Below are 25,420 nucleotides of genomic sequence, written 5' to 3'. Positions count from 1 at the left end.
TGTATTGTTTGTAGTGCAGTGATAATAATATAGTGTTATAATTTACCACTTTATTTCCTTTCCCCCAGTAAAATGGGGATTAAATGGAGATTAAGGCAGTGCCTTTTTTCTTTATCCATGGGTAAGCCAGCACAGCATGCAGCTTGAAGGTGATGAAGCACTCTGTGATCCTCACACAGATGGAGCTAAAAACTCGCCATGCACCGCTGCACATTCAAATACTCTACTTACGATCCACATCTATCTCATGTTTCCCATCTTAATATATTTTTGCAATGTAACCATTGGTCAGTATGAGATGACAGACCTGTTGCTTGTGGCTTGTTTTGTGTGAGGGGATTCAACATGCTAGCTAGATGTTAAATGTAACTAATGAGAAACTATTTTCTGCACACAATTCCGGGGACATTTTGACTATTAGGTAAATAATAGAATATGTTATTATTTTGGTTTAGTTAATGACAACCACGTTCTTCCCATAAGGGTTTGGCAGCATCTTGCAGTAGTCAATTCATATAAACAAAATATTTGAAAACGTTTGAAAATGACAAAAATATTGCTACCACAATTAGCAAAATACTGTGTCTTTCCAAAAAAAATGATAGGCCCACCTTCTCTATTGTGTGCCTGGCTATGCATGTAAAAATACAAATACTATGTAACACACATACAGACTGGTATTTATTGGTCCAGCACAACTAGTTATAGCCTAGGGGCTATTACAGTATAAAACAAGTTTTCCCATCGCAGTTTAAAACACAATTGGTCAGTCGTTATTATTGTACTGATACAGTAGCAGTGAGTGTGTTTTAGTGCACACAGCAGCCTATACCTTGTAACTCCCAATAGGCCTACTGTAGACAGCTCAATGCCTGTTGGCTACAAGCCAACAAGTTGTAAAAACACAAGCTGTAGTCAAGTGGCACTGCTGGGACAAAATAAAAGGAATGTTATATGTTATATTTTGATAATTGATAAAGTAGATAGATATCTATTTTTCATCAGTAAATATTTATATTCATTATTCATACACTTTCTTGGACAATTATCCTCAATATTCTGCATGTACTTGTTAATTTTCTCTTACTATATGGGTTACCTAATTACATAATGATTTCGACTTTTAAAATGTTCAGATTTAGAAAATTACTCTAGGCAGGTGTTACCTAGTGGTAAGCGCGTTGGGCCTGTCACCGAAGGTTGCTACATCGAATCCCCGAGCTGACGGGGTAAAAATATGTCGTTCTGCCCCTGAACAAGGCACTTATCCTAGGCTGTTATTGAAAATAAGAATTTGTTCTTAACTGACTTGCCTAGTTAAATACAGAAAAATACAATAACCTATTATCACCTTCGCTGATAATTGTATCAGTTCCTATAATTCCCCTACTGCCTACACGTAAAAAAAATCGTCAGCCCCCTAGGTGTCTCACTTTCGCAGTGTTTGCATGGATTCAAGAGAGGGAAGAGTGACTCGGTTCGTTGACGTCACTATTGTGTTGATTTGCTAACCCGAAAGAACAGAGGAGTTAGTGCGTGTGAGAGCGGGCACTGTGAACTGCGTTACTATGCTGTAGCCCAATAACCACACATTCGGAATCAAAACGTGCAATTTAGGTGAGTACTGATATGGGCGCCCAGCTTTCATGTTGCAGTGACAGACCCGCTTCTCTGCATGCTTACAGTTGTTTTTCCTGTGTACTCTAATATTGTGAATGCTTTAATAGTATGTTTGCTATCCTCACTTCAACCCTCATCAAGTAAGTTACAGTTCCTATAGCGCTACAATGTGGCAAGGAAAGTTGATGTATCAATTCCTGTTTGCGCTGAAGTGTTTTAAATTGCATGTATTTAGCTGTCAAATAAAGCCAAAAGTCTGAGCGGACGAAATGTGTTTAAGTTTCCATGAACACTTGGGCTTCATTGGCCATGTAAAGATGTTAGGTTGACGTAATTGTCTGTTTTAGTATTCGGGAGATCGCAACAGGAGAACGTGAGGTCTGAGGCTTACATTGCGAACCAGACATGGTGACGTTTGTCCATGTGGTTTATTCTGGAAATAGTGTTTCTGTTGAAATGAGAATACAGTACGCGGACACCTTATGCCGCTCTTATATTCCTGGAAGTTTTAAAAAGCGAACAAATGACGCACTTGAGGAGCTCGTGCAGCGGTGATGACAAATCGTCTTAAACACAAGGGCAATAATCTGAACTGTGTCCATCTATTTATTCACTGACTGATGTACATTGTAGGCCTACACCAGAGACCCACATAGATAACTGGTCGACTGTTGCTTATTTCTTGATTCTTAATGAAATATTGCCTCCTCTTGACGCAAATAAATAGAACATTGTTTATAGATGGAATGGCAAATTGAATTGCTATCGATATGGGTTATCTCTTCCAAGCTCAATCATAATGACATGTCCAAATAAAATGCTCTCAAGCTGTAATGATTTCACATCAAACGATTCCACCTGTGTGCTAATCAGAATAGCAGGCTAGTGAATTTAATCATTGTTGCAACCAGTCCCGGTTGAGATCATGTATTTGGGTCTCATTCGACCTTATGTACTTTAGTAGACGCTGTTGAGAGAAATGTGAGTATACTGTTTGTTCTTGAGCAAAATGTGTTTGGATACGATTTCCACGAGCATAGGTTTTTATTGTCTCAGATTTATAAACATCAGGACGCATTGAACATAATGCTAAAGAGATGCGCGCTTCGGACAGACAACTGTCTTCGTGGATACAGTTGGTCCTTAGAGGGTTCTCGTATGATTGCGTTATGTTGGCGTTGATATGCTGTCAATACAGCATAACCTATTGATTGAAAATAATAATTAACCCTTCAATGGTGTCTGATCACACGAGTGCGTGGAATTATTTGGTGACATTAACGCGCCGTCTCGACGCACTGTCTTAATCCAGTTCCTCATACAATTTGTGGGCTTTGGGTTACCTATCCTTATTAGGCAACTTTCGATTGTTTCCTATGGTAAACCTGGGGCACTAAGCTAATTACGGAGCGCTATAGACATGGACCTATTTACTGGGTCATAAATTAGCGATAAATTGTTATTCATGTCATAAAGTAACATTTGTTGGACGTCCACCACTCACGTCAATACCAAATGTATACAGTCTTGAACTGCTCTGTAATATAGGCTATCTGAAATTGAATAGAATTTTCATTGAGTATTTCCAACGATTGCCAACTGTTGACTTCATTTTTATGAGAGCCACTGAGTATATTGTTAGCCTTGTCTACCTGTTTAGGAATTGCGGATGCATAATGTTAGCATAAATTAATCGATTTTAATCTGCGCTCTTTATCGATATCCTTTCGGAAAAATTGAAAAAGTCTGTAGCCTATCGTTTCTGATTCTTGATTAACTCTAATGGAATATTTTAAAATGTAAATTATAAAATGACTTGCCTAAAATGAGTATAAACTACTGTAACGACCCTGGGTAATCATGTTAATTGTAATAGGCTACTGAAATAACATTTTATATTTATAATAATAACGGTGATTATATCATAATTTAATATTATTACATTACAGGTTATTCCTCATGTGGTCTAATATTTTGTGAGAGCGGGCAATGACATGCCAACATGCATTCAAATCATTGATCGCCTAGCCTACTGTACATTCCATAGACATTAAAACCAGGTACATTCCAAGTAAAAGCAGTAATGGAAACTATTCTGTCCTAGAATAAACCTGCGCTTCTTTTAATAAATTGTGTTTTCAGATCAGATTACAATAGAATTGTAGTCGTGTAGAGCAATGTATATTACGTAACCAAGTTAAAGAGGTGTCCAAAGCAATGACTCGTGCGTTTCTTTGGCGTATGTAATATAATCTTGTTGGCGCTACATGGCGTTTTCTTTTTTTTGCGACTTCCTCTGTTCCAACTATTCCTGGCACGCTGCTCGCTCCCTTCTGTGCTCACTGCTCTTCTCTGTGATAAGAATACTGAATAAGATGCCATTTCATTTCAGAATGGGTGTTGATGGTCTTTGTGAACCAAGCATCAACGCATTCTAACAAAGACTAGGGTGTTGCAAGGCTCTCAGTGGTCCATATTTGTTGCTGTTCATGTTTCACATAACTAACTATACATTGAGTGGGGAAAGATGGGGTATTTTTTTAAGATTTTAATTTAGGGTGATTTGGTCTGCTTGGCGTTTGACTTGTGTTATTTAGCTATTGATAATTTGCTCTTATGGCCACTCATTTCAACTATTACCATCCCAGTAGGGTTGTATGTCCATAGTTGTATGTATTATGTACAGAACAGCTCAGTGTCATGTGCATAGACCTGTTTTAATTTTATGAAGTGTGCAATGTTAATGTAGCCTATTTGGATGAGAGGTGAGAACAATTTGATTTCAAAATGCCCAGAAAATAAGGATAAATTGCTGATCTTTATCTAATTGAAATCAATTATTATAAAAAAGACATAACATGTATGGTTTGCAATGGCTTTTCAAATAATCTGCAGTAATTCATACAACAGCAATTGATTGTTTTAACTTAACACTGCAGAACTGTTTTTTTATATAAAAGTGTAGGTTTAAATATTGATCTGTGATCTTATCTACCACAGTTATTTGAAGTTTTTTGGGCTAGGACCAAATATGATATATAGTTGAGAAGCCAACAGTTGTTTTCATATATTATAAAGTATTTTCCTAAAATATTCTGATATGCCTGATCTTGTTCTCTCTTCAGATTGACTTTATCTTGTTTACAAAGATAAGTGAAGAAACTGCTGAGGAGGGAAAGCGAGCCTCATGAGTTGGCCTGGCGGATCTCAGCGACGTTATGGATTTGACTAAAATGGGTATGATCCACCTCCAGAACCCCAACCACCCCACGGTCCTGCTGCAGAAGGCCAACCAGATGCGTCTGGCAGGGACCCTCTGCGACGTGGTCATCATGGTGGACAGCCAGGAGTTCCATGCTCACAGAACCGTGTTGGCCTGCACCAGCAAGATGTTTGAGATTCTGTTTCACCGTAACAGCCAGCATTACACCCTGGACTTCCTTTCACCAAAGACCTTCCAGCAGATCCTGGAGTACGCCTACACTGCCACACTCCAGGCCAAAGTGGAAGACCTGGACGACCTGCTGTACGCAGCAGAGATCCTAGAAATCGAATACCTGGAGGAGCAATGTCTCAAGATCCTGGAGACCATCCAGTCCTCGGATGATAATGACACGGAGGCCAATATGAACGATGGCGGCACGGAGGAAGAAGACGAGCGCAAGGGCCGGCAAGGAGGGAAGAACGCTAAGAAGCATTCCATGGAGGGGAGCTTCCTTTCAGCCACCCAGCAAGCCTCTGCCCTGGACCAGAGCCCCTCCGTCTCCACATCCTTTGGGCTCTCCACCATGAGCCCAACCAAAGCTGCCGTGGACAGCCTGATGAGCATTGGCCAGTCCCTCCTGCAGCAGGGCTTCGGGGGAGAGCACCTGACTCACGGCAACTCCCACCGCCAACTGATGACCGAGATCAAGACGGAGATGATGCAAGTGGATGAAGGCGGAGGCCACGAGAGCCCCAGAACCATGGAGTCCAGCGCCTCCAGCAATGGTGAGAGGAGCGGCGAGTTGGACAAGAACCGTGACGGCCCAGGGACCCCGACCAGGAGCAGCGTGATCACAAGTGCCCGCGAGCTGCACTACGTCCGGGAGGATGGCATGGGCGACCCCCAAGCAGATGGTGGCCAAATGGGTCTCGAAGCCATGGCTGGCATGACAGGCATGACTGAGAAACAGCTGACCTCCCTGTACTCTCTGCCTCCCAATCATAAAAACGAAGTTATGCGATCCATGCCGGCCTCCATGGCCTCTTCTCTCCACATGTCCCCTGCCCTGGCCATGTCCATGGACTTCAGTGCCTACGGGGGACTTCTGCCCCAGAGCTTCATCCAGAGGGAGTTCTTCAACAAGCTGGGGGAGCTGGCCGCTGGCATGAAGCCAGATGGCAGAAACCAGCACGAACGCTGCAACGTGTGTGGCGCAGAGCTACCAGACAACGAAGCTGTAGAGCAACACCGGTAAGGTCAACTTTGTGACATTTTTTCTCACTAGTTTGATTCTATTAATATTTGTAAACTTGTTGATCTTTGCCAAAAACGTTTTCTTCAAATCAATGATAAAATATAAATAAATTCTGCCTACAGTTACTTCATTTAAGTTTACTGATAGACGTACATAAAATATAGATCTACATTTTTCTACCTTTTCATAATTCAGGAATCTACTTAACAAAAGTTTTTGAGTCCTTTTTTTCTGTTGAAAATGTTTTGGTTTTTTGCATCTGCTAGCTAGCAGCTTAGTAAACTCAACTCCGTGTCGGCGGAATGTACCACAGACTACATCGAGACGCTATCAGTTGATACCTGTAAAAATGTTAATTCTTTAAGGCTTTCCTTGTCCCAATGTTTTGTCCTGTAACAAGCTTTTTCTTTGGGTGCTGAAATCTGTATTTTTTTGTAAGTCATTGCATGGCAGAATTTTTTGATTTCGCAAGGGATAAAAGGCAAATTAGAAGGCAAATTATCATAGAAGGCAAATTATCAAAACGGTGGATTCCAAATCCAATTGACAACTCTAATAATCAGGACAAGCATAGGTACACAGTAAGAATTAAATAATGGATATCAAGTGGTAGTGCACGCTTAACTTCCGACTCAGTTGGAACCAGTGAATTAAAGGGTGCAGTTTTTATAAAAACTATGGATTTCAGCATCCAAAGAAAAGCATGCAGTTAAACAGGACAGACATTAGTACAAGGAAAGCATGACAGAATTTACAAGTATCGAGTTTTAGTTGCGGTACACCCTAATGGGCGCATTGTGTATGGAAGATATCCATATTACAGGGATCTAAACTAGAGCTAACAAGCTAGATGACTATTAAGCTAAAATCCATGAATTACAGTTCCTTCAGAAAGTATTCACACCCCTCAAAATTTTACACATTTTGTCAAAATCCTGAATTTAAAGTGGAATTATGTTTTTTGAAAGTTTAATTTAAAGTAAAAAGCTGAAATGTCTTGAGTCAATAAGTGTTCAACCCTAAAAATGTGCTTAACTAGTCATGTGATAATTTGCATGAACTCAGTCTGTATGCAAAAATATTGCTTAACATGATTTTTGAATGACAACCTCATCTCTGTATCCCACACATACAATTATCTGTAAGGTCCCTCAGTCAAGCAGTGAATTTCGGGAGGTTTTCCAAGAAGGGCACCTATTGGTAGATGGGTAAAAAAATGTGTATCAATAAACCCAGTCACTACAAAAATACAGATGTCCTTCTTAACTCAGTTGCTGGAGTGGAAGGAAACCGCTTAGGGATTTCACAATGAAGCCAATGGTGACTTTAAAACAGTTGCAGTGTTAAATGGCTGTAATAGGAGAAAACTGAGGATGGATCAACTTTGTAGTTACTCCACAATACTAACCTAATTGACTGAGTGAGAAGGAAGACTGTAGAGAATACAAATATTCCAAAACATGCATCCTGTTTGCAACAAGGCACTAAAGTAATACTACAAACAATATGGCAAATGAATAGATTTGTTCTGAATACAAACTGTTATGTTTGGGCCAAATCCAATACAACACCTTACTGAGTACCACTCCATATTTCAAGCATAGTGGTGGCAAGCATCATGTTATGGGTATGCTTTTAAGCCTTAAGGACTGGTTTTGCGGATTGAAAAGAAACGTAATGGAGTTAAGCACAGGCAAAATCCTGAAGGAAAGACCGAACCAGGTTGCTTTCCACCAGACAATGGGAGAATAATTTCTCTTTCAGCAGGACAATGACCTGAAACACAAGGCCAAATCTACACTGGAGTTGTTACCAAGAAGACAGTGAATGTCCCAGAGTGGGCAAGTTACAGTTTTTACTTAAATCTACTTGAAAATATATGTCAAGACCTGAAAATGGTTGTCTAGCAATGATCAACAACCGATTTGACAGAACAAATGTTGCACAATCCAGGTGTGGAAAGCTCTTGGAGACTTACCCAGAAATACTTTCTAAAGGCACTGTAAATATAAACGTTTGAGATTTTACCCCTCATTTAGATATTTTTCTCGGCCAAGAGAAAATGTTGAATTCTGATGCAGTAGATAATTGTCAGGTTAGCTTCTTGTGGTCAAGATCGCCTGCTTTGATGATACATTCCTCAGAAGAATTTAACCAATCACTATGCCTTTTCACTAGAAATTGTTCAATTCATAGTTTTTTTTTGTTACATTTTTGTAACCAAAGGTAGAAAAAAGTGAGGTTTCATGGAAATAAGTAGCATATTTTCCATTAGACTACTGGTATCTGCATTGGATTTTATGGTTGTCAATTTTCACCCAGAATTGGGAAAGAGATACTTTTTCAAACATGTGTTCTAAAGTCAATAATGTAGGTACTTTAAAGGGCAATTCCGCCACTTTTCAATCTAATTCATTCTCTCCAGCACCATACCAGTGTCTACATGTCAAAACGGAGTTTCTAGCCCAGAGGCAGGGTATTTTCTTGCTCCCCACATCACCGCGAGTCTCTGTAGTGTCTGACGGTCATCGTGAAACATTATAACTTTATATGTTTATGTAAAGTGTATAATTGCGCCGTTTTCACATATGTAGATACTGGTATTGTGCTGGAGATAATGAAAACGAGATTGAAAAGTGGTGTAATTGTCCTTTAGGCATTGTAACTCAATGGACGGGTTGGTTTGGTTATTTAGCAACAAAACCGACTAGTGCGTAACTATGGGGAAAGACAGACAGGGTTGGCTTTGATTGTTGATAACATGCAAACTATATTTCAACTCCATTGTAAACAAAGTTGCACAATGAGCGCTGGTCTCTCTCATACATCGTTACAGTTGTTGGTTAGCTACCAAATTTTTGCCATATTAGCGTAGACGTAACATCAGTCAAAACATGGTATCAATAACAAGATCAAACAAGCTGAAACGAGCCACTTATGGTTCACCTCACGCAGTTTCTTGTTATTGTTGCTAGCTATCTGGCCATCCGGAACCATAACACAAGTCGTTTTGACCCTTTGAATTGCGCGCATCATTTTTGTGGCGTTGTCAGCTAACCCGTCTATGCCACCAGGTTACTTGTTGCTGTTACTACATGACACTTGAATATTTGCTTTCATATGATTTTTAAAGACATGCTCTGGAACTTTGGCAACTAAGTATTTCAACTTCCTACACTTTGGGCTGGATGTGTCAATGTGTAGTTCATACATGCATAATCTATGAGCAGAATTAGTCTTTCCTCAATTAGCCACAAAATCCCAGTTTGAAAGTCACTGTTTTTCTGGAAGTTGTGCTGCCCTATTTCCCAAAAATGTTCCCCCACATGGACCAGCCCTCTAGCAATTTGAGTTCAACCAATGAGCTTCAGTCCGTCAACATATGAGTGGCAGCTATCAAGATGCAGATGATGCACATCAGGAGAGTGAGAGAGAGCAATGCCTGGTGCACATATGTGACATAGTATGCAATTTTCAAGGGCTACTTTTGGCTTGTGAGCTCTACTTTCAGAACTACTGGCCAAAACGTATACAAAAGTACAGGTGAATCCCTTTTTAAGTTTGAAGTAGGCTATCATATCAAGACAACATTGTTGTCGCTCTCTCTGAAACCATCAAGTCTGTGGTCGGCGACCGACGCTGAGGTCCTCTCTCCTGATGACTTCCAGGCCTGTCCGGGTGACTAGCGAGCTGTCCTGCCGTGGCGCTGGCTGAGCCCATTAGTCCCACCTGGTGAAGGGGGCCAGCTAATAAGAAGCAGCCCCCCCCCCCCCCTTCCTCACACCCATCTCAGCCCACCCCTGACCCCTGTGGTGTGGCCAGTGATTGAGAGTTTGGGGCCCCCAGCAACCGGGGGGACAAGGAGGGCCTTATTAGCTTTATAAGTGGTGCAGACTGTCCAGCCCAGGAAATGAGGGCTGTGCACAGGACCCGAGCCCTGACCTCTGCAGCCTAACCTTTCGGCCGCTCGGCTGGCCTCTGCTTCTCGTCAGCATAGCCAGAGGGCGGGGGTGGTAGTAATAGTAGTAGTGTGGATGTAGGACTGCAAAGGAGGGGGAGGGTTGGGGGATTTGAGAGGTATACAGCAAGTAAATCCACGCCAGGTGTGCACCGCTGTTCAAATCCCACCATGCACTCCTGTTGTAGACCGGTCAGCGTGCTGTTGTCTGCACATGAGAAATGTTGCTCAACTTCCAAAGCTGTCAAGGAACTGTACTAGTGTCTCGAAATTTGGGAAATAGGCCATTATCTGCTTTTTAAGAAACACTCAGTTTCTGCTAATGGCCTGCCACTCTCGCACATAGCCCAACACCTCATGAAGCTTGTAGGATTTGGAATTGGTAATTTCCATGTAAAAGGACCAATGAGCACCATCTTGTGAAGTTCATAGGAGCATGTAAAATTGGGTGTCAAACGAATGCTACGAGTCTATATTTGTGAGTAAATAAGGCATGTATACATTTTTCAATCCAAAAAATTGTGAATAAGCAAAGGCTTTGATTTCTTGTCAAACAGATAGAAAAGGGGTCTTAGAAAACATCTAGTAGAAAAAGTCTTAAAATGTATTAGAAATGCATCAAAACACAATGTTGAGCTTCCCGGGTGGCACAGTGGTTAAGGGCGCTGTACTATCAGAGACTCTGGGTTCGCGCCCAGGCTCTGTCGTAACCAGCCGTGACCGGGAGGTCCGTGGGGCGACACACAATTGGCCTAGCGTCGTCCAGGTTAGGGAGGGCTTGGTCGGTAGGGATGTCCTTGTCTCATCGTGCACCTGTGGCGGGCCGGGTGCAGTGCTAACCAAGGTCGCCAGGTGCTCTGTGTTTCCTCCAACACATTGGTGCGGCTGGCTTCCGGGTTGGATGCGCGCTGTGTTAAGAAGCAGTGCGGCTTGGTTGGGTTGTGTATCGGAGGACGCATGACTTTCAACCTTTGTCTCTCCCGAGCCCGTACGGGAGTTGTAGCGATGAGACAAGATAGTAGCTACTAAAACAATTGGATACCATGAAATTGGGGAGAAAAAGGGGTAAAATTCAACAACAACAAAAACAACACAATGTTAAAGACCCGTGCCAACGCATATCCACACTTTTATATTTTGTTTTGGAGAAATGATTTGCCTTCTGTAAGTTTAAGAAACATTGCCTTGTGCCTTGAAATTCTCTTATGAAAACCCACATCTTTTTAAGAAATTCTCTCCCTCATGAGGGAGGATAATGAAAGTTCACAAAAGTAAAGGTTAGTTAGTGTTTTTACTGAAATCAATTTTGTTTATGAATGATTAAGTTAATTAAAACTCTAAATTATTTTGTCAAATCGGTAACAGAATTTCAGAAAAAAATAGAAAAAAATTTCTGCAATTGAATTGGCTACAATGATTTCCCATTGTAACCACAGTTGGGTCATGTGCTACTGTCCTACCTTCCACTGGCATACTGTTATGTTCAGCTGATAACCGTTTCCTTTCTCTTTGTCTGGTAGTCAAAGCAAGAGTATGAAAAATCGGGACAACCAATCCCTCTCTCTTTCCTTCCTCTCTCTCTCTTTCTCTCTCTCTCTCCAATTCATTTCACCTCTCCTGGCTCTTACTGATACTTACCCACGAGCCTCCTCTCTTTCCATTTACTGGAACCAGTATCCTCACCACTGAGCACTGGATGTAATGGACATAGAAAAGTAGTTGAAATTTGGTCAGTCCGCCCTGGCCTTGATTTCAACGTCAACAGATGTTGATTTTTGGTCAACTCCGGACCAGCTATGATTTCAACTTCCACAAACATCTAGACCAGGTTTCATTTGGCCCAAACATAGACATCCATGATTGGTTCAGATTTGGTCTTGTCCAGACCGGACCAAATCTGAAGTAATCATAGGACCATATCATAGATGTCGTCTATGTTTCACAAGTTTGCACAGCACAATTCCGTTACTGTGGAATTGCCGATTTTGGGTTTGACTCAGTGTGTCAGAATTGATTGAGAGCTCACATTTCCAGTTGCTTAAGATTATACCGAGACAAGGAATGGGAGGGGAGCGGGTGCCCCTGGTGAGTTTACAGGTCCTAGGTCATGTTTGGAACTCCAGGCTTTTACGCAACATAAAAGAGTCGGATGACATTTTAAAGATTCCAAAATCAAGATGACTCATACTTGTTGTGCTGAAAAGTTTTTACCTAGTAGTACCCTGATCTTGTACACATATCTTTTGTTGTTTCTATCATTTTTGTGCTCTGCTGAACGTTGTTGTTACTGTACATTAAGTTTATGTAATGCAATAACACTGAATGTGTCCAAGTTAAATTGGCTGCCAATAGAGAAGGAAAGAGAGCACTTCCTGGAATTGAATTGCATCACTACTACATGCACCGTCAGAATGTATTTCTTCTACCGACCGGCCTCTTTTACCTTGAGTGGACCTGCTCAACTTGAAATGTTTGTGCTAATCAGATGGAATGCGCCACGGTTAAGGTTCACGTGAGGATTCTGTTTCAGCAGCCCCTACCAAAATATTGGTATGTCTACAGCATGGCCGAAGCTTTTGTTAAATCAGTCTATCTAATTGGCAGATTTGAGTGTGTTCCGTCTCGGTTACTCTATATTCCCTGAATGAATTTTGGAAGAAATACAGAATTACTTGTTCAGAGAGATGGCCTTGTGTACCTTCACCCACTGTCCTTAAAATAACTGAGGAATTGAATAGAGCCTTTGTAAGCTATAATAAACAAAAACGTTAGTCTTTTTGGATTTATTTGCCATGAAATAACTTGGGTTAGTGTGAACAAAATGGCAAACAATTTAATTTTGCGGTGTTAAAAACAATGGTTGTCTTTAATAAATCATAATTTATCCTGAATGTCTTTCAGGTTTAGGTAAGATCTATTGAATGCTTATTTAATTATTTAATGTGAAAGCTGGAGTGTGTTTTACGTCAAAGGACGATTTTTGTAATTTTCAGGATACGTCTTTTGCCTGGATAAATTGAGTGGTGAGGTTGCCTGTTTTTCAAAAGTTTTATCAATGTGACCATCCCTGGTTGTGCAAGAGATGGGAAATCTAGGATCAAAAGAGATTTCCAAACCGTTTCATGCATTGATCTGTTGGCTGCCCCAACAGAATACTAATGGGTTCATTTAGATTAGTAGATGTTCCATGACATCCCTAAATATTGTAAGCCCTGTTCTAAAGCTTCCTCAAACAGACTTCAGACATTTGAAGTATAAAGTCAAACATTGCGTCATGCATCGCCTGTTTTATCATCCGTGTATAATGAATTGCCGTTGTATCCAGAAAATGTCTGCCTTTAAATATATGCAGATCCCTATCTTCTTCTTATGGCTCTAATTTATAAGGATAAATTGCCAGAATTATGAGTCATGATTTGATTTAATATGATTTTCTGATTCCCTTCTGTTTATTATCAGCAAACCTGTACATTCTTTCATCCGATTACTTTTTTTTTATGTCGGCGCAATTGACAGAAATCGTGGTTCCCCAGTTGATAGACCTACGTGTTTGTGTTTTCTAAAGATTTGTCAGAAGCTTTGATTGTTGACAGCTCGCAGCACACAGAGCAATGGTTCTGGTTTTCTAATTACAGATTATATCCCAGCAGCCTTGTGCCAGGGTTGCTGCCATCTCCAGTTACAAACGTGAAAAATATTTCAGTCTGGGAGTTCATTTGGTGCAAACAGGTCAAGTTAACCGGCCATAATTGTTTCCAGACGTGGCACAGGTCCTTTGTGCGTGTGTGTGCACAAGCGAGAGTGTGTGTGTGTGTGTATGTTAGAATGAATGCATCAGTAAGTGCTTGCTTCCTGTATAATTTAGCCTGCTCCATTCATTCGCCCATGCCCTGGGTTCTATCGTAAAGCCTCAACAACTGGATGAGATGTGGATTGGCTCCACAAATGGAGCGAGGGGGTATCCCTTGAAGTAGCCCCCCAGAGTCATGTATTGATATCTCCCGGAGATTTATGAGTGAGGGATTGGTAAATGAAGGGCTGTGTTTGTTTTTCAATCACCCCAGGTTTCCTACAGGGGCCAAATCAAAGCTCCATCTCACCACAACAACTGCGTTTTTTTTCTCTCCCTTTCTCCAAAGCTGGGACATATTTGACAGGCTCAGATTTATTTCTTGAAGGAAGTCTGGGTGAGTGTACTCGTGGCTTTAGGGAGACTGGATTACAGCAATATTTTAGTAACCCCGTGATAAGCAAATAATCATCTGGCAAGGCTGAGTGATTTATTAGACAAATAAATTAATCGTACAGGGACTAACTCTAAGGAAGAGAACTCTGCTTGATATTCCAAACACAGCATCCTATTCAAAGACCCATAGCCTTGGGTTTATCCCTTTCACTTAACACCCATTATCATGCAGATGCCTGGCCTCTAATGTACTTACAACCAAACAAGAATGCCCCCTCCAGAACCCTTTCAGAACATAGCTGTTAAACATAACTAACTGTCAATGTTTGAACCATCTCTTTCATATCCAAGCCACACAGTGTATGAATGAGCCCCTGTCAATGATTGTCCACCTCTCGTCGGCCATCTTTGACATAGAAACCTTTTCCTCAACAACTGACTCGGATATTCAATTTCTTTGGTTGTCCTCCGTCGTGGCGAGGTGGGCGGAGAGGGCATAGTCAAACGCAGTCGGCGTGGTTCTAATACCCAGGGTCCCTAGTGTTTAAACAGGAGTCTGGGGCCTTATCTGTGCATATCAGGAGGACTGATAACCACGCGTGCTCCTCTTCAGTAAACCAAGAGCAGATAGGGCCTGATAATGGCGATAGCATTGTCGCAGGATAAAACACACAACCTGCATCCTGAAATTATGTGTAGGGAGTGGGAGAGGGAGAAAGGGGTGCACATCAGAAGTTGCCCTATAAGGTGAAGCACACCTGATATCTTATCCACCACCAAGAACCGCAAGGCTGTTTTAGGCATAAACCTTAACACCAACAGTCAAGATGACCTATTCCCTCCCCAATATGTGGTCCCAGATACAAATTAAATTAACATATCGTTTCTAAGGGATTTAGGTATTTTACCATATTTTATTGATAGGCTTTTGTGTGTCAGTGAGCGCTCTTTTTTTTTCCTCATTGTGTTGTGGGTGCTTTGTCATAGTCTGCATTATGGTGGGAAAGAAAGTACAGATTCATTACCTAAGCTTGGCTCAATGTAGAAGCTTTTTATTGCAAGCTAAACTGGCAGAGGAACATCCATTACATGGAGCAGGATTATCCCCCCCATTTAAAATCTGTGAGCGAACTCCCCTGGAGAGCACTCCACACAGGTACAGTAGTACATCAAAGGGTAATAACAGCACCACAAAAGCTTTTTGAAGGGGCACATGTGCCCGGAAGGTCCTCATCTTCCAGAACAGACCAAATTTGAGGACGGGGAAAACATGAAGCGTTAGGTTGTCCTCCCGGACTAACTCTTCTTCATAGTCTCCGAGTCTTGATGCCTTGTTGACGTAGTGTCTGGTGTCAGTGTTTGTTTATGCATCTGAGGATAAGCTATTGGCTGGCCAGACGCTGCAGTAGAGCAGACCCGAGCCGAGGCAGCTGGCTGACGCCCAATTATAGACAGGTTCTAAAAGGCCCTGGTTGAACTGTAAAGATTTACACCGCCATCTCTCTGATCTCAGATCTGTGCTCTGTCCACACTGTCATGCCGGGAGATGTATCGATTAAAGACTTAACACTGGGTTACATCATGTGGATGGACTGCACACCCCTGACTACAACCACAGATTATCACAGAGGCATGTTCTCTATCAGAAGGAGCCCCCCCCCCCCCCCCCCCCCCCCTCAAAAAAAAAATGAATCGCTATCGGATTTGAGAATCCACTCATACCGTCATCACCTCATGCAATTATTTTTTAAATAATTGATGAATTAATGTCGTACACAGATTCAACAACACAAGCACCCTTTGATTTTAACAAACTAAAAACAGTAAAAATCTAATATATATCACCCCAAAAAAGAAGAACCAGATCACACGGCTTATTAACCAGATAAGCATCGTTTGGCGCCGGGTGCATAGACATGCTACTGTTGCGCAAGCCTCCTCCTTTCTTCAGTGCTTTGGCTCCTGTTATCTTACCGCTGCAACTGGAGATGGTCGGATTACAGGCGGGAGAGCGTGGTGCAGACTCGGTACAGAGCCAGGTGGCACAACACCTCTCGCCTAACATCTGAAATAGCCGTTTTTTGGACCCGGGGAGAAGAAAGACCGTGGCCATGGCAATGGGGAATCAACCGAACATCGGACAGACAGAGATAAGAACGAGGGGAGGGCTGTTGTGTAACATTAGTGTCTGTTTTCTTGGCCCAACCTCGGCCCTGCCTCTGCGTGGCTAAACCTGGCTAGTGCTGAGAGCGCGGCGCCTGGCCTCGTGGTCAGGCAGGCTGTTATGAAACGTGCGAGCCGAGGCCCCTATCTTTTGTCCTTCTGGGGAGCTTGTGGTCAGAGGGAGGAAGGTGCTGGGGACAGCCCACGCTCTTCTACGCCTGCCTACCTGCCTTGGTGAGAGTGGAAACACACCAGTGGTTAGCAGTTACAGCCAGTTATCAAGTGACATGTACATTTATTATCTGGCCTACCTTCCTGATGGCTTTCCCTCTCCACGTAGCGCAGCTACACTGATGTCTGCTTGAAACACTTGTGGAGATAAAATGTTAAACACTTTTCTAGGATTATATTCTGTCATTGGCTCTTGAAGAGAATATGTTTAGTTTTTTTGTTTTTCCTTGAATTTTGAAAACCCATTTTGGGGTTATTTTAATTCTATTTACCACTTTACCACTCTTGTGCTCACGAATTTTCTTTCTTACTGAAACTAAGCACAAGCAACTTTCCCATTAAAAAACAATTGAATTACAATGATCCACCTGAAAACCCGGTTTTAATTTCATGTTCATAGGGCCGCTCACTCTCTGTCCCTCCCCTCTGGACCTGAACCTCTCCACCCCCTTCTCTGGACCTGAACCTCTCCACCCCCTTCTCTGGACCTGAACCTCTCCACCCCCTTCTCTGGACCTGAACCTCTCCACCCCCTTCTCTGGACCTGAACCTCTCCACCCCCTTCTCTGGACCTGAACCTCTCCACCCCCTTCTCTGGACCTGAACCTCTCTGGACCTGAACCTCTCTGAACCTCTCCAACCCCTTCTCTGGACCTGAACCTCTCCAACCCCTTTTCCGGACCTGAACGCCAGTGTTTTAATCCTGTCGCTATCCCATTAGCATCTCCTTGCCGGGTCCTGCCACATGAAAGAAGACGTGTCGGTTCCCCCTCGGTGGTTCTAACGCGCTGCCGAGCGCTGAGGAACAATGAGCGGGGTCCCGAGCCAAAGGGCCAACCCAAGCGTGCACAAGGCCTGTGTGAATGCGGCCGCCGCGGCTCCTAGCCTCCGCTGGAAGTATCAAATCGGAGCCCTCCGCGGGCTTCCACCGAGAGAGACTCTAATTAGCCTCTTTGTTGCCTCCTGAATGGGCTGCCAGAGATTGGCAAGGGGCCCCAATGGAGTGATACGAGCGTGCTAAGAAGAGGGTCATAAAACTCCCATCATAAAGGAGCACTCAGGTAGGGGACTGGGTTGTGCGGTAGGCTGGACGGCACCACATAGGTCCTGTTTACTACTCGGCCATCTCCCTCTCAGGACCCTAGCCAGGTTATGTCCCATAATAGACACACAAATCTAATCAGGCAGGTTGTTGGACAGCTTTTTGCCAGTCTGCATTCCCGTCTGGCAATTTTTTTGTTGAAGTATATTTTCTTGTGGTTTTGTTGACCGGCTGTTTATTCACATATAGTTTAGTTCTTCGCTGCTTTTGCAAGTTAACCCTCTTAGCTCTTGGAACCACTCTTAAAATGTTTTCCCGGTTTTCAATGGCTCTTAACATCGCATTTTAAGGTATACATTATGTCTGCCCCTCTTTCAGACTGCTACTAGCAGGGAACGCCGAGTGCGGTCCAGAAGGGTTTAGCTCGAGACACATTTTAAGCCTTACTGTAATCCAGGGGGGATCAGTTGGGTAAATCACGGCATCAAGCTTAAAACCATAATTGATTTATGTATTTGCTGACCGAAGACGTCCAGAGAGATTAGCAGTGGCAGAGAGCTGAGGATGGATAGAATGGCCTTTGGAGAGGCCGCATGTCAGCTGGAGTCAGTCGAAGGAGATAAGTGATGTTTGACAGGTTTATTCTGTACAGTTTGTATTATTTGATCCTTTAGGTTGAATGAAATTTACATTTGGAGATTTATATGAGTTGGTTTATGCTATTAAATCTCATAATTTGTATTAGTAGGTGTATCAAACTCTTTTTCTTGTTTACGATCTTGCTGTCAGTTTCCCCCCAAGGTCTTTCTTTTTTTAAATCAGATCGGGATTGTTTTGTGTTTGTGTCTGTGGTCCTCAAATGCGGAAAAAAGCCATTCCATTTCCTGGACGGATCACCAAAGCGGGAGGCTCTGACATGTCATGAGTCAAACGGCATCATTTCTGCCACTCCTGTCTCGGCCAGGAAGTTACTGATGATGCTGTCAGGTCTCGTCGAACGCCATTAAGCATAGTGTAAAATAGGCCTGGATCTCGTCCCCACCCCCCTCCACCCCACACGCCTCACTTCCATATAAGGGTTTGCTTGTCCAGCCAGCAGTTTTACACCCCCATGCTCCTGCTTTGACCTTCCAGCTAAGGAGACGCCCATTGATTCTCTGTCTCCGGGTTCACTCTGGCGTCCTCTCTCAGAGCGACCCAGAGTTTCTTTCTTTTTTTCTTACTGGCATCTGGTGCATTGTCTATGGCTGCAGCACACGAGGAGCTGGACTCCCTAACAGGTGCTTGGGTCCTTATCGCCACGTCACACCTTATCTCGGGCCCTCAGCTTCCTGCATCCCCTCACATACCTCAGTGGGGAAATATTTGACTTAGCCTCTGACCTGACGCCCCCCACACCACCACTTTACACTCTACTCTACACACACACACACACACACACACACACACACACACACACACACACACACACACTGGTCGAAAAAGAGACAGGACTGTGAAAGTTTCACCATCAACGATACCGATCTGCCATAGTGGACAGTTTTTTTTTTTTTTCTTCTCATTTTTAGTATCTTATTATAAAGAGCAACTACTCTAGGGATTTAAATACTGTAGTTCCATATGTATTTGTGTGTGTGATTTATTTGATTAGTTTATACACTTTCTTTTTCTCATTCTGACAAAGTTAATCTTCAGAGCCTCATGCAAAGGAAAATCAAACAGTCACGTTATTTCCCTTGTTTGGATCTATCAAATTGATCTGGCCTTTTGCTCATATCCTGGGACGTAGGGTCTCAGGGTTTAGTGTGTCCCCTTCTCTCCCAGTCCCTGCTACTGCACAGGGGGCCAGAGGACAAAGGCTAAAGTGTCTAAGCTGGGGGGGGGACACCCTTGGAGTCGCGGGTTGGTGAATCTGACAGGGGCGCTCTTTTTTTCCTAATCCTGCCCTCAGTGGGTGTAGAGGCAGAAAGCTGGGGGTCTTAGAGCCATGAGAGCCACTATTGTGAGAGGTGGGCTCTGTTACAGTAGAGTGGATGCAGGGGTCTCGGCCCAGACAAAGGCAGGGTCAAACAGGCCCCCATTTATTTACAGTAGTCCCTTTCATTGCCCGAGTGAAATAGGAACCTGCACAGGCCTTGTGGGAGGACCACTGTTTTTGCTAAGTCAGGCCTCCGATAAGGTCAAAGAGCATTGGGGGTGGGTATGTATTTGGAGGCTGGCCCAACTTCCAGTGGATGCTGCTTCATAGAGAAGGGGTATTTTTATTGTTCGGCAAATCATTTTGTCACTCAGGCAAAGTTTTCGAACAATAACAGTGCGTCTGTGGTGGGCGTGAGGAAAAGTGCAGCGTGGATGTGAAAGATGGGGACCTTAAGGTTTCCGCATGCTTCAGTTCGGCTGGCACCTAGCCGAACTCGGCTAGTATTGTAGAACCGAACGAGTGTGCTCACATACTCCCTTAAAATACCTTAACTTGAAAAACAAAAACAACAAAAACAAAAAGTAAGCAATAGTGCTTTGTCCATCTTGTGGCTGTGCATGAGAACGAGTCTATCGTTGAATGACAACAAACACTTCATTGAAGAATCCCTACTGTTGACCAATCACCGACGAAGGGGCGTAGACTAATGCTTCTGAACTTCGGCTTGCCTCAAGAAAAATATTGTGCGTGAACTGCCGAAAAAACCCGTACTGAAGACCAAAACGAACAAAAACATGTCGTCATAAAATATCCACAAACTGTTTTGGATGGGAAGCCTTTACTGTCTGTCAGCAGATTAATGCTCACAACAATGGAGGGAGCTTTTTGTTGTCAGGGTGTTATTTAGGCAAGTACAATTATATACCTTGTGGACACCAACTCCGCGGTACATTATTTAAGCAACCTCTTTGAGCCACTGTAGTACAGTAAATGTCAAATTATTTGACTGTAGCATGTAACCTAATTCTCTGTATCCAGTTAGGTCATTGTTGATACCATGCATAAGAATAAACTCACTACTCTGCACAATCAAGATATTCATAAAATTAAAAGCATTAGTAACTTTGCACGGCTTGTGCTTAAATAATCCCACTCCACTGCTGGAATTTCACCCAAGCAGTTTGATTTCAGTGTACTTGATATGTTTATTTAGCTTCATCTCAATACTGGTGCATCAATATCATAAACAATTTTATAGGACTCAATGATCAAATCTTCTTTGGCCCTATTAATGAATAAATAAAAAATTTGACAAAGAAATGGAAAGTCACCCGAGCTCTTAGCAAGGGGGAAAAAGGCACCATCTGCCAGGAGAATCCTCTAATCTTGGCTTAATCTTGTTTTCACCGTCGGCGATGAGAAACGGATGCTTGGTGAAGAAGGACAGGAATGGCCGTACAATATGAATAACTAAAGTCTGTCGGAACAGATTTTATTATTCTTAGGGACACAGTGACCCTAGGGTCAGAGGTTGCCTGGCCTGGGCCTTAACGGGGAGGGGTTGAGGGCAGGAGAGGTCCTGGGGTCTGGGTTAACCCCCACTTCTCACCCCATTGTCCTTAAGAACACAAAGAGGCCTGCCATCCAACTGGTCAGTCCTCTCCTCAACCCAAGCCGTGTTTGACAGAGTCATTGAATTTGGATGACTGAACACCAGTGAGTGAGCGAATAAGAGAACCGTTTTATTTCCTTCATAACCGTGACAATATGAACAATGACAATATGGCTGCCGCTGATATTCAGAGGAATGTCCCAAAAACTAAATGACCTCATTTGGCTGAATGCCGAGTGGGCAGAATTTCTTTGTGGTTTGAAGATTTTATGAGTTGCTTTGATATTAAATAGTTTGAATTGTGGCACTGATCATGTAGTGTCAAAATATGACATTTTGAAATGAACTACATTTATATATTTGACGTTAGTCTTGCAAATTAACCAAGAATATACAATAAATATTCATTTTTCTGCAAACTGAGGCGCTGAATATATTTCAGTCCTTCTCCTCTCTCAATTTTTGGCAACCCTATTTCCTGCCAAATTCAGCATGCATTGGGCCCGTCAATAACATTCTGCCAACTTTTTCCCACCAATTTCACCGCAGCATTGCCTTACCTGGGTAGTATAGTTTCTATGTGGACTGGTCAGTTGAAACAGAGTTATAACAGAAGGGTTTTCTGCCCTGTAATGGTAGAGATACTGGGTCTCCTGCCCTCTGCTCTCTCTCTCTCCCTTCCTCTCTTTGTCTTGGCATGCTCTTCTCTATCCCACCATTGTGATGAAGTAGTGGCTCAACTTCATTCTCTAGCTGTCAGCCGGTCACTGTTGTCCACTGTGGTGGAATGGTTAAAAATAAACCTTTTGTATTTACCACAAGAAGAGAACAAACACACACTGCTTTAAAAAAATCTAACTGAATGCAAGTAGGTTATTGACAGAGACAGACGTGTGCACGCACACACACACACACCATAGTGAATTGAATAGCACATTGAACCACCGTAAATGGGAGAGAATACACACTTTGCATGCAGAAATGTAATACAGTACATACAAAATTTTACCATGTCACAGATGAAGGCCATGGAAACCATTAGACAATATTCATGTAACATGACATGAAATACGTATTTTTCAGTAACATTTGATATTTATTCTTCAGTATTTTAGTAGCATGTCTACAACAACCGGCCTTAAATTAAATATAAAACAGCACATTTAAAAAGAATAAGAGATTTTGCCTGCGGTCATAGAGAAATATCAAACAGAATCCATTTCCATCTTGAACAGATGTGAGTCTTGGCCTGTTGAATATGTCATTTCTTTGAACTGCAGCTAGACTATACTTTTTTGTATTGGGTATTTCGATGATTTTGATAAGGCCTTTTTAGATATGAGGGGGAAAAAGTTGAATATGGTGTTTGATCAGAAAGGTTATATATCATTCATGTTGTGATTACCGTTAGTGTAAAAAAACAGCTCTAAGCTTTTGTTGGAGCTGAATGTTGCCTTGAACAGGACAAATGCATATGTCAGCTATTTGTTGTAAACCAGAGTAGTTATTCGTCTAACTGATCTGGTGACCCATGAGAACGAGACGGGCGTTTACATCAAAACCCCTCGTGTGGCACATGAAAGTCACCGTGACATTTTGAAAAAGTCTGTCTGAATGTTGTGGATCAGAGACCCAGCTGCAATGTGAAGAAAGGGGGTTTGCATTACAATGTCTCCCTGCCTCTCTTAGTCTTTCTCTCCAAATACCCTTGACATATCATTGAGGAGATCCAAAGCCCACAGTAGTGTGTGTGTGTGTGTGGGGGGGGGGGGAGGAGCCTTGCGAACGAATGAACGAATATCTAGTGCCCACATTTCTGTCTTCTTCGCTCGGCGTCATTGTTTTTCGTCGTTATTGTTATTGTTGTTGTTTGGTCGACACCCATCTTCACAGGGCTCCATTATTTTCTTCCTCCTTCCGAGTCGGGAGTGGTGACATTCTCCTCGCCGTGAACCATAACAAATGCGACGGAGGCCTGCCTCCCTATTGCAACCCCAAAGGCCAGCACAGCGCGGCCAGTGTGTCTGCAGAAGCATTCCGAGTCCGGGGAGGTACAGCTTTCACATGGCCTCAAGGTCCCGACCCCCACCTTTGTTCAGTGTGTTCGCTTTTCCACACCGAGAAGAGGGCCCTTTGAGCCAGCCCTCGACCCCCCGCTGAGCCCGCTCCTTCAACACATTAATAGTGGCACTGGAACAAATTGTGAACCTTAGATGTCTTGAGACCCAGATTGCCTCAACACCACCACCACTGCCCCCACCCCACCTCACAAAAGAGAAAACCACGAAGAGAATGTTAAAATTGGCGGTCCATGGCCTCAAACCTTTTTTTTGGTGTTATTCAGAGCGTCTGAAAAAACACTAGTGTGTGCATGTACTGTAAATGTGTATTTACACACAGTGTTTTCAAAATGGCTCTCTGATTTTTGACGGTTGACGATTTTGGCTCTCCTAGACGGGAGAGGAAGGCTGCTTTTATCCGCAGAGCTGATGGGAATATTTACCATTCTTCAGGACCTTGGCGAGACATCACCCACACATGTTGTTGCTTCCATTTTTCAAACGCATTCACTGGTTGAAAACATTATTTTTGTTATCTGTTCTTGTATTAATCTCTACTGTTATCCCAATATGCATTTCCAATGCGTACATTTGCACACGGTGTACAAACAGAGTGACTGGGATAAAACTAAAGTCTCGAGCCAGACAGCTGTTCATCTCTTGGTGTGATCTCTTTGATTGTGCCCGTTTCCCTCAAGTGGGAAGACCCTTTACTTTATATTTTATTGTAGCAGAGTATGTGTGTTGATGTGCATGTATCTGTGTTTAATCCTCCACATGCATATACATGGACACAAAGCAAGCGCATGTTGAAAGGTGTGACAGAAGTGAGGGTTGGTTGTTTTTAAAAGCTCCTTGACCATTCCAGTTGAAAACAAATAAAAGTACTTTTCTTACAAAACAGAAACTCAAATCAACAACTACTGGCTGTAGTCTCACAGTGAGTCACAGGCTGCATGGGCATCACGCTGGTCACATCAACACGTCCGTGCTCACTCTGCCTCTGTCAACATATATCCCAATAAAATCCTGCGACCTCTCCATCACAGTCAGGAGCCTTGAGTGTGTGAAGATGGAAGCACTCCCAAAGGTGCCCAACACACGCATGTGTGCGCACTTCGCGCGCACACACACACACACACACAGACGAAGGGGTCAAATAAAAAATGCTAACCGTTTGTTGGAGGACAAAGGGGGTCAGTCATCGGTTAATGATCTTTCACAACATTAGGAGAAACAAACCAGAGCTACTTCAAAGCCTAACTGACGATATCAAACGTCACATACAGTAGCCACGCAGCACAGTCTGCACTCTCTGAATAGCATCTCTGGAGACTGTGCGTGTCTGGGTTTCAGAAAGGCTCTTAGACATCGTGGTTTGAGAAGCCATAGTATTGTCTCCACCTCAATAACAAACATCTCTAGAGGAGATGATGGAGAGAAAATATGCTTCTGAACCCAAAGAGGGAGCATTTATCCTACATGGGCAGGAGGATTTTATAACTCCATCGATATACATTACCTTCCTCATTGAGGAGTTCATATCTACAGTATTATAACATTATTCATCTACACTTGGGTTCATAACACTCATACTGTAACACGAGAGCAGATGCAATTCATTTCATAATGCTTCTGTACATGATGAATACATTTCCCAAAGTATCTTAAGTATTTTTAGGGAACATTTTGGGTGTTCACTTTTGCTGGATTGTTGATCTGAAGTCTTTTCGGTGGGAGTAGAATGCAAACTTCTAACGAACTGACTCGAACTCAGCATTACACATGCATTCTAGGCCTACATAAAACCAAGTAAAAGCCATAGAAATGCTAGTAAGACTTTTATAAGGAATGTGTTGTCCAAAAATACTTATTTTACGGGCCTGTAATTAATTCAGAAAGGTCATTAACGATGCCAATTAAGCAGACAGGAAAAGCAAAATGCCAACTTATTTTCCTGCACCACAGATATTAAACTGTAAACATCAGCGCTGTAGGGTGACTGTAGTATACGATCTGCATTTTCCGTGTTTCAGTGATGAGTCATATGAATTATTACAGGCTGTTCAGACAGATTTATTATTAAACGACTGAAGCAACTGTTGTCTTGACCTTAGAGCTGTAATGTCTGAAAGATGTTGTCTTGACCTTAGAGCTGTAACGTCTG

At 42.7% G+C, this 25,420-nt stretch overlaps 1 protein-coding gene across 3 annotated transcripts in view; it reads left to right on the top strand.

The window, feature by feature from the left end:
- The first annotated feature begins 1,485 nt into the window (after positions 1-1,485).
- The window catches only part of LOC139423204 (zinc finger and BTB domain-containing protein 16-A), a 123,098-nt gene continuing 99,163 nt past the window's right edge, over positions 1,486-25,420 (top strand). For 2 of the 3 annotated variants that reach the window (XM_071174940.1, XM_071174938.1), the window contains exons 1-2: positions 1,512-1,617; positions 4,746-6,076. In XM_071174940.1, coding sequence (XP_071031041.1) covers positions 4,839-6,076 — 1,238 coding nt within the window. In that variant the 5' untranslated portion in view covers positions 1,512-1,617; positions 4,746-4,838. Of the gene's footprint in view, positions 1,618-4,745; positions 6,077-25,420 lie in introns of all 3 variants that reach the window. The other variant, XM_071174939.1, reaches the window with a different exon arrangement.

This window comes from Oncorhynchus clarkii, chromosome 12, assembly GCF_045791955.1.
Source record: "Oncorhynchus clarkii lewisi isolate Uvic-CL-2024 chromosome 12, UVic_Ocla_1.0, whole genome shotgun sequence".
Taxonomy (NCBI): domain Eukaryota; kingdom Metazoa; phylum Chordata; class Actinopteri; order Salmoniformes; family Salmonidae; genus Oncorhynchus; species Oncorhynchus clarkii.
This window is presented reverse-complemented; position numbering and strand designations above follow the sequence as displayed.